This window comes from Syngnathus acus, chromosome 2 (assembly GCF_901709675.1).
Source record: "Syngnathus acus chromosome 2, fSynAcu1.2, whole genome shotgun sequence".
Classification (NCBI taxonomy): Eukaryota; Metazoa; Chordata; class Actinopteri; order Syngnathiformes; family Syngnathidae; genus Syngnathus; species Syngnathus acus.
Genome location: NC_051088.1, coordinates 18,907,331 through 18,926,351, shown reverse-complemented (window position 1 = coordinate 18,926,351; position 19,021 = coordinate 18,907,331). Strand labels below are relative to the sequence as shown.

The 19,021-nt window shown below is 40.6% G+C and overlaps 1 protein-coding gene across 3 annotated transcripts in view; it reads left to right on the top strand.

Annotated features, from left to right (window-relative positions):
* Nucleotides 1–18,890, top strand: part of LOC119131313 (synaptotagmin-2-like) — a 42,192-nt gene extending 23,302 nt beyond the window's left edge. For 2 of the 3 annotated variants that reach the window (XM_037265647.1, XM_037265653.1), the window contains 8 exons: nucleotides 6,940–7,153; nucleotides 7,478–7,638; nucleotides 11,351–11,488; nucleotides 11,806–11,973; nucleotides 12,407–12,574; nucleotides 12,775–12,892; nucleotides 13,542–13,675; nucleotides 14,172–18,890. In XM_037265647.1, coding sequence (XP_037121542.1) covers nucleotides 6,958–7,153; nucleotides 7,478–7,638; nucleotides 11,351–11,488; nucleotides 11,806–11,973; nucleotides 12,407–12,574; nucleotides 12,775–12,892; nucleotides 13,542–13,675; nucleotides 14,172–14,387 — 1,299 coding nt within the window. In that variant the 5' untranslated portion in view covers nucleotides 6,940–6,957 and the 3' untranslated portion in view covers nucleotides 14,388–18,890. The remainder of the gene's footprint in view (nucleotides 1–6,939; nucleotides 7,154–7,477; nucleotides 7,639–11,350; nucleotides 11,489–11,805; nucleotides 11,974–12,406; nucleotides 12,575–12,774; nucleotides 12,893–13,541; nucleotides 13,676–14,171) is intronic. The other variant, XM_037265661.1, reaches the window with a different exon arrangement.
* Nucleotides 18,891–19,021: the final 131 nt, after the last annotated feature.

The following is a 19,021-nucleotide window of genomic DNA, read 5'->3' as shown; positions in this document are numbered from 1 at the left end:
ATGTTATGGTTCTTCGTATGGCCTATCTGCAGTGCTCCTGCCCTTGCTTATATTTTCCCCACGCAGTTTTACATACAGATTGATTCACTCGATCAGTGACAGAATAATGAATCGACCTATCAGAGGATGGAAAAGAGGGGTTGCGTTGAGGGCCACGGGGGAGGATGTATGGCAACTAGCTGTAAATGTTCCCAACATCTCCTCATTCAGCATTCAAGCCCAGTTCAGGCACATCTAGCCATTTTCAAGAACCCCTCCTGACAATAGCTGAGTCACATCGAGCTGCAGGTGAGAGTAAGCGTTGTTTTATCTGCACTAGCACGTTTGTAAATAAGCCTCTCCGGACCACCCTTCGGGTCAGCACACAGCAAGATATACGAGACGAGGCCTTCCTCTAGCGCTCTCCAGTGAGGTGATATGCAAGACACCTTTGTGACATCCTTATCTCGGCTACTGCCCTCAGATCAGTGCTGGCACTGGCAGGATTTCCTGAACTAATTGCATTATGTTGACAGAGCTGCCACACTGAATCATGCTCACGATCTTTTCTTGTGGATTGTTGCTCTTTTTTTGTTCTCTGTGCCTGCATCTTGAACGAGTATATTTGCAACCCGGAGGGAATTATGGGGGCGTGATGCCCAAGTAGATTTCTGACCCCGAATGGTTGCATAAGCAAACACTGTGTTGCAGTGAACTGGAAACATATCATATGTTGGAGTACAGAATCATTTTGTAGCTCTTCTTGGTTTCCAACATTTGTCTTGACAAACTCTTCCAATAACATTGGTCAAATTATATGTATTTATTCCAAAGAGTACAATCAAATATCAATCCTTACATTTTCTGAACCGCTTCTTCCTCGCGAGGGCCACCAGAAAAAAAGAGAAATTAGATTGCATTAGGTTCTTGAAAGGTTTCAATTCGTAAAAGCAACACACATAGCAAATTATTTTGACTTGAACACTTCCATGTTCTAAAACAAGACGCTGCATTGTAGATATTAATTTAGTATTTTTACAGAATAACAAATTGCCGAGAGGATGAAGTGAGATGTAGATACAATGCATCAAATAGAATAAGTTGTGTTGCAAACGCAGCTATACAGTGTGCCGTAGTTGAATATGCAGTAATCAATTCTGCGATGCTTGTGGTCTTCCAAGTTAATTAGTGTATTCTTTTTTTTAATAAGTTTGCAGAATAAATAACTAAAGTTATCTTAGTTAATCCTTTACATGCAATCCTTGAAATCATAACATTTGGTGACATCACACCGTTATGCATTTCGATTGATTTCATGGCTTAAATTGTTGCTTTGCAGTAATTAGCATAGTGTAACAGCATAAGTTGTTTTGTTCTTTATGTTGTTCAGCTGGAGAACTTGAATCTGGCACGGGATTTGCATCATGTGCTTTTCAGAATTTGCCAGAGATTTTGTGTGTACTTGTTTTACTTTAGTGAATCAGCAAAAGTGGGGCATAATAATAAATGTTGATGATGAAAGCTGAAGAGTATTTTATCTTGAGAGATTGGAGTATCTGTCTTCCATTTGAATGCACTCTGCTCAAACCATGAGCCTCACATTATCTCAAACTTCGGTGTTAAATAACAGGCGATGCAGACATCAGTTTCTCTCAGTAATCCTATTAGAAGTTAGCAAAATGAAACCATTGCGACTTTGGGAGTTCCGAGTCCATTTCAGCAAGAGTGCATTACTGGAGAGTGAGTAGCAAGAGTCAGGAACATAGGTGCGAATTATCTGCAACTGAAACAAATGAACTCAACTCTGTGTTCTTGATTTGATCAATGCTCTCTGTGCTAGATATAAAGCAAAGTGTACACATCCCAATAATCAGACCGAGTTTGAACATTTCCTCCACTTCTGATCGTCAGCAAAGAAGTGTGATTCCCCATCTCCCTTTCCAATTTCTTAAATGTTTCTAATAATCCTTATATACGTGGTCAAGACAGAGTTGAGACAAGCAACGGACTTTGAGGTCCTTCATTTTGTAGACAGGAGCCCGTATGCTTTGCGTGAAAACGGGCGCATCTTCATTTTGTGTTGGGGCAAGTCTTTTTTTTTACAGTATTTAGGGCCACGTTGTGCCTTGATGGGCATTCTGGACCACGTTGCTGCCTCCAGCCCATCTGGCAGTTTGGTTAGAAAATGTAGACTAGATTTTAGACTTGCTAAAATGAGGTATAACTTGTGGTGCAGGTGAATTTGAGGAATATGATCAAGCCACACCGAAAGACAGATTTGGCGCTCAGCAAATATGTGTGGTGAATGTCATCGGATTTCATTCATACATATGACAACTGCGTGGGACAGTACCGCTGAATCAATGTAAAAATTAATTCATTAACTAGAGTCGGTAGGGACCGATTTGGGTCTGCGCTACCATATATCAAAAGTGGCAGCTTTGTACCCAAAAGAGCCCAATAAGATTTGGATGAAAAAAGGTTCCTCAACATGAAAAGTGCTAGCACAAAATTAGAGCATCCACATGGACCTTCTGTGATAATTTCCCTATCATTTCGATTTTACGAATTCACTGATATACTGTAGTTTCCAAGAACCAATGTACCATCGCAATCAAATTAGTGAGAGTTGGACGAAACGTAGGCGGACGGGCAGTTGAGGTGAATGTCGAACACTATGTCATAGATGGCAGTAGCGTCAGCGTGGGCTGGATGATTTGAGCATATCACATTTCACAGATCTTTATCTTTGATGGACCTGCTCGTCTGGTGACCTGTGTGAGCCGAGCAGCCATTGCTGTTGTCTCCCTTTGAATACGGCAACCTTTTCACACTGCCTAATATTCAATAGTTAATTTACCGCCTCACTGCTCCTGAATGTAGCCCTCAGCTCAGTCCTATGGCCAGTTTTGTTCTTGTAGACAGAAGCCAGTAGGAAAGTGAGGATTAAAGTGATTTGGGGTTTTATATGGATGGAAATTTAAGATTGTATTTCACATACAGACATGCACACTAATCTGCAAACACACGTGCACACACATTGGCCACTTGCAGACAGCTGTGTACAGCAGTGTCGAGGGAAATTGTCAGGGTCGGGGAAACAAAGGACAAATAGTTAATTAATTGCTGTGCAGGGTACTTGTTGTTGTGTAATAGAACAGCTGCATGACTTCAGCTCACCCTCCTTGGGTTGTTTTCACTTTGCGGTCCCAACCTGAACGCTAATAGGCTGTCTATAAAGTCTCTCTGTGACAATTAGAGCCACATTATCGACATGAAGGTCTTTTATATTGGATTTATTATAGATACTGTATGCAGATGCTGCAATTTATATGAAAGGTTGACCTGGCTGCATCTCCTATCTAACCTATTGAATGTTTTGTCTATTCAAGATGGCAGCTTGTGATTATCCGTAGACAAATCTTGCAATAGCATTTGGATAATATAAAGCGGAGCCTCAAAGGGCACACTTCTTTTTCCTCCACAGGACATAAGGCAAATACCCAAAATTGGCCATCATAAAACCTTTATTAACCACCTCAAAGCTTGCCGAGTCTGCCAGGAATGATTGCTGTCTCCTGAGTTAAACCTCAAATGAATCATAACACATTGTCGGGAAAGGCTGTGTAATCAATAGGCCTCTTGACAAAGATTTATTGCGCAAATGCAGGTCTGGGTTTTTTTTTTCTTCCTTTTTACACCGATAGAACAAATACTTGTCCGTCCTTATTGCCGCAGGCTCGACGAGAAAGAAGTGAGCCAGGGGTGAGCTCATATTGTTATGGTAGTTTTAACAATATAATCGGTTCCACATAAATGGGTTCTGTAATAGCGATGAAGCAAAAAGGCTGGTCGATTACTGCGTTTCTGTTTATCAAATGAAAGGAATGTTACGGTACACAAGGTTAAGGCTGTCAGCTGTGAGCAATAATTTGCAATCATGTACACAAAATAAATAAAGTAGCTGTAGGGGTTAGGACATGTTAACAAGAGCGCTGTCTTAAAACTGTTGGAATGCAATTACTCTATTCAAATTGTATTTCCTATCCTAATTTTTAATTATTATGACTTTAATTGGTAAAAGTTGTTTGCACTGCAGAAGTACTAGTGGCAAAGCAAGATGATATTAAAAATGCTGAAAGATCCCAGTTTCCATGTTTTCTATAATATGCTTTCATAATTGAGTTTTCATGATAACATTTGATCTGAGCTCTATCAGAAGAGACCTAAGTAACGATTGAATTTTCTGCTCCATGGTCAAAATTCAAATTTCCCATCTGTCCAACACCTTTAAATCAAAAGTTTGTAAATCCTTCTCTGTCCTTCCTTTTCTTTTACCTATTCATATATGATTTAGCTCCAAGCAATGTCTCTCATTATCCATCTGCCTCTTCAGTAGACTGCAGTGTCTTTGATGGATTGCCGAGATTTTATACAAATGTTCAAGGAACCCAGAGGATCCATCATAATCACTCTGGAGATTCTCTGACATTTCCTGCAGCACCATTATTTGGTTCCCATTTTCGATTTTCATAAAATGTCATATCTAATGGATGGATTGTTAAAAACCTTGTTTTCTCTTCTACCAAATTGTCATGAACTGATGATGTGCTATTTTTGGCTTCATAATTGAAGCGGTGAAATATTGGACCAAACTATTTGGAGAACCTTGGCAGTACTTGATATTGAGGTTTAATTATCCAATATTAACATGCAAACATCAACGCTTGATCCCCAGAACTGCATCTCCTAGCTTTGGAATTGGCTCGTGAAATTTGACAACTATAAATTGTGAATTTTGCTAGGACGGTTGCTAAAAGCTGTCTCTTGTGGCACTCATAAAACGTAAGTCCGTGTCCTCTCTGTCCGTCCTTGCTGTCACCCTCAGAGCAGGGGAGACAAATGGTTGAGACCATATCAGTAAATGTTAATACAAGTGGTCTGGTTTGACTACATTCTGAACCACCAGAAATACTTTGATGTGAACGGAATATAAATAGGATTTAATAAATAAATGTGTACTATATATATTTCATTTCCCCCTCAGGTAGAATGTCAGCATAAGTAGTTTTAAAGACATGTTGGGGTGACCGTGAGTGACATGAGCTCATCCTCATTGTCGGACTCAATCTGAATAATTCATATGTGGCAATAAATGGCGGCTGAAACTGCAGCAGTAACTTGAGGATTGGCACCTAAGAAATGGAAAAGTTCCGCTTTTTCTCCCATATCCCCATGACGTTAATAACGTCAAGAGTCAACTCTTGTTATTCTTGTCATCTTTCTCGGCCCAATCAGTCATCAGTGTGTCGGCAGGTCGTTTCCAGCTGCATTTGTCGCTCTGTGATCTCTGGAACCGATAAGAGCTCTGATTGAACATTTGCTTGGCGCGGGGAAAACACGACGGCAGAATGGTGCGTGCATGTTTCTTTTGTTTCTCCTAACACCTTTCATGGTCAGGCACAATTGGCTGAAACATTAGGTGACAAGCAAACAAAGCAAAAGTGATGTCTGTTGATGGTTATTTCTCCTAAATATTGTTACCAAGTCAGCTCAAACCATTGCACACTGACCTCACTGCCTTGTGAAATGTGTTGGAACCAGTACGGTGTCAGACCGGACCGCAGGCTGTCATAGTCAATCGCTGTCCAGAGTATGACGCTTCTCTTGGTAAAAATGGATGCAATGGTGTCGGGTCGAAGGGTTCTGGGAATAGAAATGGCTTCATCATGCATTTGTAAAGCACCTCGATTTATCATTCTACTCATTAATACGCCAGCAATGACCTCGACCCTTTTACGCATTAATTAAGGCAGCCTCCATCAGGAAGGGTTTTTATTACTCTTCGGGTTGGCCGACTTGTGTTTGAGCATTACCTGATGAAATAGTTATTTTCACAAAACAGTGAACAAAGCTGTGAACTATAAAATGCTTTGTTTTAATAATGTTTAATTCACATATCCACATATTTGAACACGTTCTAATGCTGTTAAATGCATCTTAAATATGTTATCCAATATCCAACAGCTCTTTGACCTGTGACTAAATCTTTAAAACACTCCCAAAAATGTTGAGGGCAGAAAAGGAATATTTCTGTCCAATTGTTGTAATTGGTACATTCAATAAAATTGGTTGACAGTCCCAATGATTGATGATTGTAGATTAAAGTTGACTGATTGTTCTTTATTTTGAACGTGAGCAAAATTAATCAAAATAAAATTATAATAAATAAATAAATAAATATATTATGTACATATAAATAATAATTTTATAATCACATTTTAGATACACACACACACACACACACAAAGACTTTTCAGCGATGACACACCTTGGTTGTTGATTGGTTACTCCATTTTTTTAACATCTCCCAGGCTTTAAGAAACAGAAATTCCTGGCTGACTAGTGGGTGGGAGTGTATGAGATGACACATCTCTAATCCATACTGTACGTACTCATGCTTCGAGAGATCAGCTTTTGAATAACTGTCCACTGTGGCGGCCGCTATGCATGAATGCTTTAAATTACACTCTCACGCTCACTTCTGCCTTGATGTGTGACATTGAGACTGACATTCCATTTTGAAACGTAACACAAGATTAAGGGGTAAAACAAGTGCCTATAGAATCGAGCACCCTTACAATTCATAGGGCTTCTGCATTGTATTCATTTGTGTGAAACCTTTCTTAGTACCAAACCCAGAATGTTTTTTGATGGAGTCTCAGAGTTTCCACAAAGCTCAAATTACACAACCAATAAGGAATAATTGTTTTGTTTTTCTTTGGTCTCAGTAATCTCCCATTCCGCCATTTTGCTAATAATAAATGAACAGAACTACAAATATGCATTTGTTTTGCCAGTAAGTGCAATGAATGTAGAGTACCTGCGCACGGTTAACAGTAACAAAGCACTCGAGACAACAGGGGTAATGGCTACTTTCCTGATTTTTGTTTTTTCCAGGGACTGTGTGCAGCCTAAATGACTAAGTGGAATTTGTTCAAGCACCAGACAACGCCCATGGTCGCTGCCAAGCCAACAGGGGCCAGTGCCTTGACTGTGACTCCTGCCCCTGTCGCGCTGGTCTCTGCAGACAACTCCACCGAGCCGGTCAGCAAGAACGATGCCTTTGACGAGATCAAAAACAAGTTTCTGAATGAAATCGATAAGATCCCACGTGAGTACTGAACCAACTTGCAATCAACTTGTGATGACGAAGCAGTCGTTTTGGAATTGGATTTTCTGCTTTGGCTGCAGGCATTGGCGGCCTCATAACGACTTTATTCACTATTGATCAGTGGCTGCCCCCCCCTAATGGCGCAGAAATCTAATTTTCCCTCAATCTAATCACAAGCGTGGCACCTCTTACTAAATCTATTTGGCCCAGAGCATGACACGGACCTGACTAAACGAGTGGTCGATCAAATGTCAAAGTATTTGTTTCTTTCCTTTCGGACTAGGAATGTTTCATCTATAACGTGGATTTGTTTACCACCCACAGTGCCATCCTGGGCCATCATTGCCATTGCTGTGGTCGCTGCTTTACTTATCCTAACGTGCTGCTTCTGCATCGTCAAGAAATGTTGCTGCAAGAAGAAGAAGAACAAGAAGGGCAAGAAGGGAAAGGGTGACATGGGGATGAAGAACCTCAAAGGAGGAGAGGTATAAGACACTGTGGGAGAGTTTGGGGAATTTTTAAGTGGTTAATAAGTCTTTGACCCCAGCCACGTTTATATAATATGGCCTTGTAATTGATAAATAATGCATACCGGGACACAGATAGTTTTTAGGCCAAACGGTTTTGATTTTCCAAATCATCAGGTGAGTTGCTAGTTCTCCAAGAGGACAGAATTTTGTCAGCTTTTTCTACCTTGGTTGACTGAGAGTAACATTTAGGTTTCAAGGCCTTTTGAATGATTTTTCCTTAAACTTGGATCCTAACTAATAGCATTTTCTTTTCATTGACTTCATTCTTCTCACCAAAGACTTGATTCTCTTAACCCTTATTGTTAAAGATATGTCCGAACTCAGCGGCATATCTTTAACAATATCCAGGAGAGTGTCAAGCGTGGTTGATGATGTCATAAGTGGGATTGCAATGTCCCTGAGTGCAGCCAGCCATAGCTCTGACTCAGGAGAAAATTAAAAATGCTGTGGATTGGCCTCGTTTCTTACCGCTAAAAACTATGCAGTAAGCTCTAATGCCTTTTGGACTACTGGCCACACAATTCTTACGACTTTTTACGTACTACTTACTGCAGCATACGGTAGATGAAGAGCAAAGACTCTATTCAGTGGCTTTGTAACCAGGTCAGTGTATTTTTCACGGATGAAAATAACACTTAGCAACCGTGATTCAACCGTGATTATCTGTTTTATTTTTTTCTCTCTTCTTTTGTTATGTGCTGTGTTTGTCATAAATGTTATTGTTGCTCTCTTTCTCTTCTTCTCTCACTCTTTCTCTCTCTCTCACACTCTCTCACTTGTGCTTTGGGATTTGAGTGGAAAATGACATGTCCCATGTATTCAGCTCAGCCCCGACGCTGTTTTCACAACCTTTCAAGAGTGATTCTAAAAATAGCTGTTGCAACAATTGTTCTTGTGCAGGTCTTATTTGGGTTGAGTTGTTTTTTTTTGCACGCCTCAGTGACGATTTGACGACTCATTCAGTTGGCTAACAATACATGTAAAAGTCCAGTTATTTTAAGGCACAATGGATCTGCTGCACAAGATATGATTGTGCTAATGAGGAGGTTGGCGTGTCTGTCATTTTCCTCACTCCCTACAGTTTAGCTGACTGCATTTGCTGTGATTACCCTTCTTTGGTGTCTGCTGTGAGTTCAATCTCTTCCTTTGTCTCTGCTCTCCTCCTTCCTGCTTTGTGTCTTATATGTGCTCCGTGTATCTTGACTGTGGTGGACTTCTCTGCCTACGGTAGGTCTAATAGCACGCGGCGCCCCTCTCTGGCCGCTCTGAGTAAGCGCAGACCAGTGCAGAGGGGGGAGCTGTGGGGGCGGGCTGGGCTGGGCTTGAAGGGGATGGATTGCAGTGATGATGTCAATGAGTGCTATGGCTTTCCTAGCTCTTTGCAAGCTTAGGCGCTGCTGGTGCTTGAGGAATCTTTGGGAGCAATTAAGCTGCTTCGCACAATCCACTGAACTGACTTGCCGCACCAATTGCTATGTCTTGATACAACGACGGTTCTCTTCGGATATGTGAAATCCAACATGTTTTAATGCAAATGATTTGAAATGAATATGAAACCCTTCCTTTGATTGAGCCTTTTGAATGACTAGTGCACTCGGCAATTCACTAGTGATCACTAACATGCATGTGCAAGGGCTAAGCTGGATAATGTCATACAAACGCAACCCACCAGTGAACTATGGGCTTGTTTGCACCATCATGGGCCGTTAAAGCGCGACGCAAATCAAAGAGGTTGTCAATGACTCACGACTAATTGCTCTTGAGGTCTGAAATTTACTCACTGGCTTCCCACTCGCGTGCAAACATGCTCAGAGTTCCACGACGGATCAGACTTGTTTGTTTTGTATCTCTTGACAAAGACCAGCGTACGCCCTTGCAGTAGGTAACATTGAATGGCCACAACTTGACTTGAGAGTAACTTTCCTGGATGACCCATGCTGCTGACATATAAGGTGACAGATGCGAAAGAGATGGTGTGCCTGAATGTTTGCCCAAAATGTGCCCTACTCACAATCCTGATTTCAAAGATGAGGCAAGACACCGCAGTGTTTCTCCAGGTGAAACCACTTCTTGATCCCATGGTGAGCAAAGGGCATGCATCCAGACATATCATGTCCCTATCCCAGAGCCCTCCCCAGGAGTTTGGGGAAAAGCGAATCTTCTCAAAGCAGTATGATGAGTTCAGACATTTTTGGTCCTGACAAAAATGTGCCCTTTTCAAACTGCCCATGCTCAAGCTACAAGATAATTCATTTACATCAGACCATCAGAAAGAAACATACCCTGCATTTTGCGGCCTGGCATGATTGAATGAAACGCATTGACCGCCACAGAAATAGAGAATGCCACAAATAAGTACAATCGTGTGAGTTTACAAGAGGGGGTGTGAGTTACCAAGTATGCACGATAGACTGCATGCAAGCAAGGCAAGTGTCTGCCTGCATTGGGACAAAAATGAGTGTAGTGAGAATGTGTGTTTTATATCTGTGTATGCGCCCTGTTCCAGCTCAACACTTTCAGCTGACCAGAGAGTAGCTGGACCGTCCGTTTTTTACGAAGACATCAGTGTTTACTCAAGATGACACCCATAGAAAAGTCAGCAATTCTCTACTTGAATCCAAACTGAAAGGACGAGTTAAGAGCAAACCACCAAAGCTCGAAGAATAGGAAACATGACCAAAGGACTTTTAGCTTGGACAGTCGGACTATCAAACCGAAAGCAACAATTGATGAACTAGCTTGTAATTTTCTCAGCCGACCTGCTCCCAACCTGCAGGCGGAAGTAGGTTTGATTTCCCAAACCCACAGAACGTTTTTGCATCCTTGATCACTTCTGTCTCAGTACTCATGCTTGGACTCCTTGGAGCCAATCATATGGCGAATGCCATATACCGTGTTCATCATAATACCCAGGACAGGTATTGACAATGGCAACGTAAACAAGAAAATGTGTGAGGATGTCTGAAGCTAAACAGCTACAAGGAAAGATATCTTTTATCTTTTAAGTCCAGATAGCCTTCCCGATCAGAAATCACTGCTTGCGTGATTTGCTGTTACCCCATTGCTCTGTCCTTCAGTGCCTCTCAGCTTGGACCAAAAACTACATTTTATTTCAAATGGCATGAAACAGGAACATCGTCTCGATTTCCACGTCACATTTGACTTTCTATAATTATTTCGGTAGACCACTTTCACGTGACTATTCAAACAATCATTTTTATTATGGGATCTATTTTTTCAACATAATTGAAAGTTTTACTTTTATTGCATGCTTGGTTATTAGAGTGGATACACACCTCAGAGCGTGTATAAACCCCAAAAGATTCTTATTTATAATCCCAACCCATGTATTAATTCAGTGTTTTCTAGGTCAGGACAACTTCATCGCCTCATTTTTAAATGCTAGACAGGGAATACCAATAAACAAAGTAACTAATTAACAGCAAATGGTGTCACCCAAGAAATAGTGAAATCAAGTCAGGTTGCAACCGTGGTCATCGATGAACAGATCGCACTAGTAACACCTGTGTGTGCAGGGGTAAGTGACAGGTAGGTGCTGTGACTAACCCGACTGCTAATGGCCAAGGGTTGTTGATCAGCACGACCTGAGACTTTAAAGCATCTGCTCACTATTTCCTCTATTGCCTTCCGCCCCTCTGTTTCACAGAAACAACAGGACGATGACGACGAGGAAGACGATGTCGAACCAGGACTGACTGGAGATGAAAAAGAAGAGGAGGTGAAGGAGAAAGAGAAACTGGGAAAGCTGCAGTACTCCATTGATTATGACTTCCAGGAGAACAAGGCAAGAATATCAGTTTCCTTAACACTCACAAAGAGAGTGGAAGCAAGTAAGAATCGTGTGGATTAAAATTATTGGCGGTCATATCATTTCAGTTCTCCATCAATTTCCAATGTCAAAGCATAAAAACAATGTATTGGTTCATAAAACTTTGCTTAAGGAGGCAACATTCAAAGTTCAGAACCACCCTCAGTTTTCAATATTTCTGACAATGTTTCAGCATCACATTCTTATCATAGTCTTTATGTAGCTCTTGACCTGATCAAATATCAGGATCCAGAGGACCATCTATGCTGACTCTTACTCAAATGTATTTCTAGCTGACAGTGGGAATCCTGCAAGCTGCCGATCTCCTCTCCATGGACAGTGGTGGCACCTCTGACCCCTATGTCAAGGTCTTTGTCCTACCTGACAAGAAGAAGAAGTATGACACTAAGGTTCACAAGAAAACTCTCAACCCAGTCTTCAATGAGACTTTCGTCTTTAAGGTAAGCCTTGTAGTTCTCATTGTAGTCATTACTATTTAAAAGAATATGTCAGCTTGACCAGTCACGATCTGGCTTTGGATTGATTCATTTTCCTCTAAGAGTTTAATGCCTGCTTAGCCCTCATTCTTTCATCCACTGGCAATAAAAGGTTGAAGACATTTTGAAGGTGGCCGACAAGGAGAATGATGGTGAGAATTAAATTAAAGGAGAGGGCCGCCTTTGGCGCCTGCTGACACAGCTCAATGATTCAACACAAACAATTCAAAAAGCTTGTCAAAGTCAGACTAGCTTTACTGAAGCTGTGTGTTAAGCCAACCATTTGTAAGGTCCGAACTGAAGTCACAGCTAAGGTCATTCTGAACCGCAGTCAACAGTAATGATTTGTGGAAGAATGCTATAAATGACTAAATTGTGATTGGTTTGTATTTTCCAGATTCCATTCCAAGAGATGGGAGGAAAGACTCTGGTCATGTCTGTCTATGACTTTGATCGCTTCTCGAAACATGACGTTATCGGCGAGATTAAAACACCCATGAACACCCTTGACTTGGCAAAGCCAATCGAGGAGTGGCGAGATTTAGACAGCGCGGACCAAGAAGAGGTAATAATCAAGATGGAACGTGATATCCTGAAGCTTGATTCTTCTAAAAGTTCTAAAAATGGTTGTCTTGCTCAGTGGCCAAGCAGCCTGTACTTTTTTATAAAGTATTCCAAACACTACTTAAGGATGAATAATGATTCCCTCTGTTTCTCATGCTCATGACAGCCGGATTTAACTTTCTCTTTTCATTCTTAAAACAGCCGGAGAAGCTGGGAGACATTTGCATCTCTCTTCGTTATGTACCCACTGCTGGTAAACTCACAATCTGCATTCTGGAAGCCAAGAACCTGAAGAAAATGGATGTGGGGGGGCTTTCAGGTTTGTAAAGCATGAGTCACTCCTTCTAAATTGTACAATATAAGTTCTTTGGCACCTTTATTGACATCAGAAGATTTTTTTTTGACACACACACACACGCCGTCATATGCGGGAATCGAACTCACGGTGTCGGCACACAAGACAGGCAAGTGTACCCATCAGCGACTCCCAACATCAGAAGATATCGGACTCAATTTTCACGTGCAGTAAGCTGGCTAGCTATCAAAAATATCCTGAAAACACAGTGGGGGAAAAAAACAGAAATTATGCACTGTCGTCATAATAAAACCATTAACTCACTAATGAACAATATTTACTTTTTTTTCAAAAGTATTGGTTATATTGATGTAGGCCAAATGCTTAAAAGTCAACACCCTGTGGCATCATGGAAAAAATGCTGTTTGTAGCATTTAGCATGCAACTACGTTTGCAAGTACATACGAACAAATACACATAAGTTATTTTCTGTTAAGCATCGCTCCCAGGTACTTTATACAAGACTGCATCACGTGTAGACTCTGCAGTCCCGCCCATGCAGCACCTGGCACCTCCCCAAATTCATTTATGGCGCCATCTCTTGATACATCACAACATTGCAGATCAAGCAGGCATTCCCTGTGTATGGCTCATTTCTTCATCCGTCTTTCAGATCCCTATGTGAAGATTAATCTGCTGCAAAATGGAAAGAGGCTGAAGAAGAAGAAGACAACAGTTAAGAAGAACACATTGAATCCTTACTACAACGAATCGTTCAGCTTTGAGATTCCTCTTGAGCAAATGCAGGTGAGAAAAGGAGACTATTGCTTAATATCCTCTAAACTATAGACAATTGGCATGTTGTTTCATTAAAACTCTGAAATAATCACGTTTGCATTTTTATTGAGGTGTAGCTAGGTACACTGGTTAAGCAGTGAAGCCTGAAATTATTCATACCCCTGAGGTTTGAATAATTTGGGGCCTAACTATCTACTCTATTTGCAACAGGTTTCACAAGGCAGTCCAGCTCAAAATTATTCACACCCCAGGGGTGTGAATATTTCGAGCAGAAGACTGCAGGTTCTGTGCTAACACTGACTGGTATTTTGAACTGCTTGTAATTACCGCTACCTTATCTCCAGTTCCAGCAAAAAAGAATGACCCCAAACCATAAAGCTGCCACTAAAATACTTTAAGATATTTATGGTGTTGTTTTAGTGTTGAGTCAGTCAGTGTTGATGACAAAAATGTTTTTTTTTCCCCTTGATTGTGACATACTTTCTTGTATTCTTTTTGAAAACAGAAAATCCAAGCTGTGATCACAGTGCTGGATTACGACAAGATTGGTAAAAACGATGCCATCGGGAAGATATGGGTGGGTAGCAAGGGTACCGGGGCCGGGCTGAAACACTGGTCCGACATGTTGGCCAACCCCCGACGTCCCATCGCTCAGTGGCATCCACTGCAGCCAGAGGAGGAGGTGGATGCTGCCCTCGCAGCCCTGGCTGCCAAGAAGTAAACTCCCAACCCACTCCCACGGTGCCCCCGAACGACCCACATGTCCACAATGTATATTCTGGTCCCAAATGTACATCCTCCCCCGATTCCCTGCCTCGCCTACCTACCATCTTTCAAAAGATCCATAGATACAGATCATCATGATGCCAAATAGCGCAAAAAAAAAGGGAAAAAAAAGTAATACGTATGAAATCATGTCATTGAAAAAAAAAAAGACGACAAGTTAGAGGATGGACAGATGCTGTGTTGATTTTCTTTAGATCTATTTTTGTATTGGGATTGTGGTTCCGTTACTTAAAGTATAGTGTCGACCATGAAGAACAGATAGAGCGCGAAATGGGAATCTGGCAAGCGGGGGGATAAAACACCCATTCGTCATCTATAATCGTACCTTTCCCTTTAGTGACACAGTCTGCTTAGGATAGTGCTTAATAATAAAAATGCTTTATACTGCCATATGATAGAGGAATAACACAAGCAGGTCCATTCCTTGGGTGTATTATGCACCACGCTCCACACCTGCCACTTATCTTACTCGACCATTCTGTTCAGTTAACGTACATTCCTAGAGTTGGGTAGCAAGTAGTGGAAGGCACATGAGCAGTTACCCACAGACACACTGCCTGTTTGATTAGTTCACCTTTCACCCATCGTCTCAGGAATACTGAGAGGAGACTCCACGCCTTTTTTTCGACACGGTTTGTTAGAGGGGGAAAAACCACCTGAACGCTTTTCGGGAAGGCTGTTCTCCATGTGGATCAGGAGAAAGGTCTTCAGTTTCCAAGATGAGAGAAAATGTGTGTTTTATGCGTCTTCGACTGTGCAAGATATCAATTCAAGGCACTATCGGAGTGGTGACAACGACCGAGACTTGACCAATACCACCGATGACGACATTTACGAGGCGTGTGTTGTCACCGCCTGCTGTCCATCGCCCTCCCGTCCCAACGCTGTTGTATCTCACTCGTTCAGAGCTACTGCCATTAGTCATGGACTCCACGCAAGGGTTCCACCGCTGTACCGTCCGTCCTACAGTCATAAAGGAGACAAGCCTTCTAAGTATCAAAATAAGCAATTTTCAACTACCAGGGACGCCTTCCGCTTAGTGTTGTTGTTCTCTTTGTTTATCACTGTCTTTCTTTTTTGATTTATGCCCCACCTTAAGCACTTTAATGCAAAATGTTTCATCTCAACATTGTTCAAAACCAGAGCTTTAATTGTTAATTTTAGGAAGACTTATTCATGGGATAATTGGTAGAGTTGATTGTGTGTATTTTATGATTTGTGTCTCTTTCAATTATTTGGGTGTTACGTGTATCGGAATGTATGGAACGCGGCACTGATTCACGCGTGTTTTCGTACACTGCGTGCCAAACAGCGGAATTTAATTGCACTAACTGGGAATTTTTCTGTTAGGTACTACGCTGTTCTTTGGTATGATTCTATTTATTTTTTTCCTGGGGAATGAGATATTTTGGTTTCATTAATTCCCAGTTCTGTGTTTTGTTCACTGTATTTGGAAGTGAAAACACTTCAAATTATGACTAAAATATTGGATACCTGTGTAACTGCGCCAGTGCTAACAACAAAATCTACCAGTTGACTGTGCTTTGTCAATGTCAATCAAATGCATTTTGGTTTAGAAACGCTAATCGTTTTTCTTAATAACCACCAATGATTAAGACTTCTTCATCTTTTTTTGTGTTGACAACACTAAAGAAAAGGCGACATGGAAGCAATCAAGCAACCCGTTGGTGTAATTTTGCCTATATAGTACATAGTTCATCCCACGTTGATACTGCATGTTTATACAAAATACTGTACATAAGAGCATGTTTTAGAGACGGAGCAAAAATATCTCGTGTACTTTAATGGGTGTCATTTGTCATTTTATTAACACAATGAAAGGGGTAAAAAAAAAAAAAGATGCACTGTATATTTTCTAAATGAAACACATAGGTATTTATTTTCCATGAGGGTCATTGGCGAGAATGTCATCCAGATGTTAGAGTAAGACTACTACTAATTACTAGGACTCTTTCCACGCCTGAAATTCTTAAGCAAGTGTGTCGTCCAGTACTGTGCGTGCGTTCATGTAGGATGAAACTGTATAGCCGCATGCTTGCTATCTAACTGTGTGGTCCAAGTATTATAATTTGCTTTTATTTAAGAAGACAACAAAGAGACATACTTACCATACATATTGTTTCAAAGTTGATCTGAAAGCTACTTTGGTCTTTATTTTGAAAATGATTAGGTTTTAGTTTTTATATATATGGAACATCGGTAGCCAAGTCTCCAAGCCTATAACTTTTTCCAAATATAATTTCTGAACTACTAAAAGCAAAAATAACAGCTGTATGAGAGTCTCTGTGCCAATGTTGATTCAGAATAAAGGGTTATTTCTTCCAACAGGGCCAAAATAATGAACAATTCCATTCCACTGAACGCAATTGACTTGGAGTCCCCCATCCCCGTCTTCTTATTTTTATTTATTTATTTTTTATTTAAATGTCCTTCATGGCTTTGTGTCTTTAACTGTGTATAATATACAATATATATGTATGTAGAGAAGTTAAATGATAAAACAAAAGCCATAATACTCAAGCACTAACTCTTTAGAGCTCAGCTGAGGAGATAGATTTATTCTATTTGAAAAAGAAAATGTCATTTTTCTTGGCCACAGTTTGTCCGGTCATTCTGTTCGTAGTCTTTGTTCATTCAGAGGGTGAGATATTACACAAATGCGAGCGTCCTCAACACTTTCTTAGGGCAGATTTATGTGTTTTGATTTATTCATTTACAGAATCTTTAAACTATGGTAGGCGGACCATATTATTTATGTGTCAGGCCTCACTAGATTCTTAATCACTCTTCCAAAATGGTGTACAGAGATGGTTTTGCACTTGGGGTAAATGTATCAACTAAACTGGCGTTGTCTGCTTTTTAGCTTAGTATAGTTTTGATGAATACTAAATACTACAAAATGGTTTCAACCCATTTTTACAAAACCAAGAACAAACTTGTTACAGCAGACATTATATTGCTGACTTGCTTATAAAAATGTAATGCTTTTAAAATCTAACAATGGGCTAAATGCTATTTCTAGCTGAACACAGTTAGTTAATTTAGCATAATTTCTATTTTAAAAACAAAAAGGTGTTGTCATATTCACTTGCGAGAGAAGATAAAGCTTGACTAAGCATAGCTTTAATGACCATGGATCATGTTGAAAATACTAGGAAGAACCATAACCAGAGCCGTGGCTCCTTGTCTGAAGCATAGCTTAGCTACGTAATAATACACGAGCAGGAAAGCCTTCTCGCAGTTTTAGTTCATGCTGCTATTATCCATACAAACACGAGCTTTTGCAAAAAAAAAAAAAAAAAAAGTGTAAATGTTTCCAAAATTACAAACACTAGCAAAGGATTTTTGCTTCCCTTGGCCTCGTATGCTGATGACCTGAGTAGAAATATTTCATGTGTTTTGGAAAGACTGCCAGTCCCTTGCTATGACTGCCTGCATTTGCCACCTGGTTTTGCAGAGCCTTTGGGCAGCAAAATGTGAGATGACAAAGCAAAAGTGACTGCAGAAACAAGCACATTGATGAGATTTTGACTCTCTGCTCTTTTAGGGTACAGAAAGAAGTGTGTGTTTGTTTGGACATAAAGTAACTAAAGTAACAACCTTCCTCAGCGGCTATGGTGCAACATCCACGCCAAAACTTCAATATTCATTCCTAAATGTGCATTTTTATTCAAATGTTGCTCACTACCTTTTGTTGTAACACACAACTGTTTTGCATATTTGAATTCTGGGATTTAAAAAGGGAAACCAATTTTAAACACACATTCAACTCTCATCTCTCACTTTTTTTTTAGTCGCACTATTCTTGAGCAAAATGTGAAATCATTCTCCTTCTGATGTATTCTTCAGCTGTAGAATGTCTGTGTGCATTTGTCTGTCTGAATGTTGCCTTTATATTTGTGTCTTTGTCCTGTTCCTGTGTAAATCATCAGTCATTCTACTGAAAGTGGGCGCATGGAGTTCTTCCCCAAATTCTGCTTTTACTGTGCGTAAAGAATGCTGGCCTCCATGTTGACAACATGGACATAGTATATACTGCCAAATTCCTGTACCTGACCCCTTTTATGAACGCTTTCACCTCTCATTCAAGATGTTTTCCTGTTTCTCTCTTTTCTTCATCCTCTTTGAAAGCAATGGATCAGAGGACGGTCAGGTTGTGTCCTCTAGCTGTGTTCCTTCGTGTCTTGTGTCGTGGTGCGCGTGTTCATGTCAGTACTTGTGCCTACTGTGGATCGCATGCTTTAGCCCTTGACTGGACACAAACGTTGCTCACAAACTCCTCTTGACCCTTATGTGGACAAATGTTGAGGATCCTTATAACAATCAAGGGAGCCAAATAACTTATTACAAATTTATCATATGTGTTACCAGTTCTGTAAAAAACAAAAAATAGGAAATAAAGAACTTTTAATTACAATGGTGCTTTGTGTCATTATGTGGTGTGATTGTGTTAAACGAGAGGCAATATCAGTCTTTTCCAAAAATGAGCCCACACTTGACGAGGGGGAAATCATCACGTGCCAAAACTAACTTATTGCATTATACTCA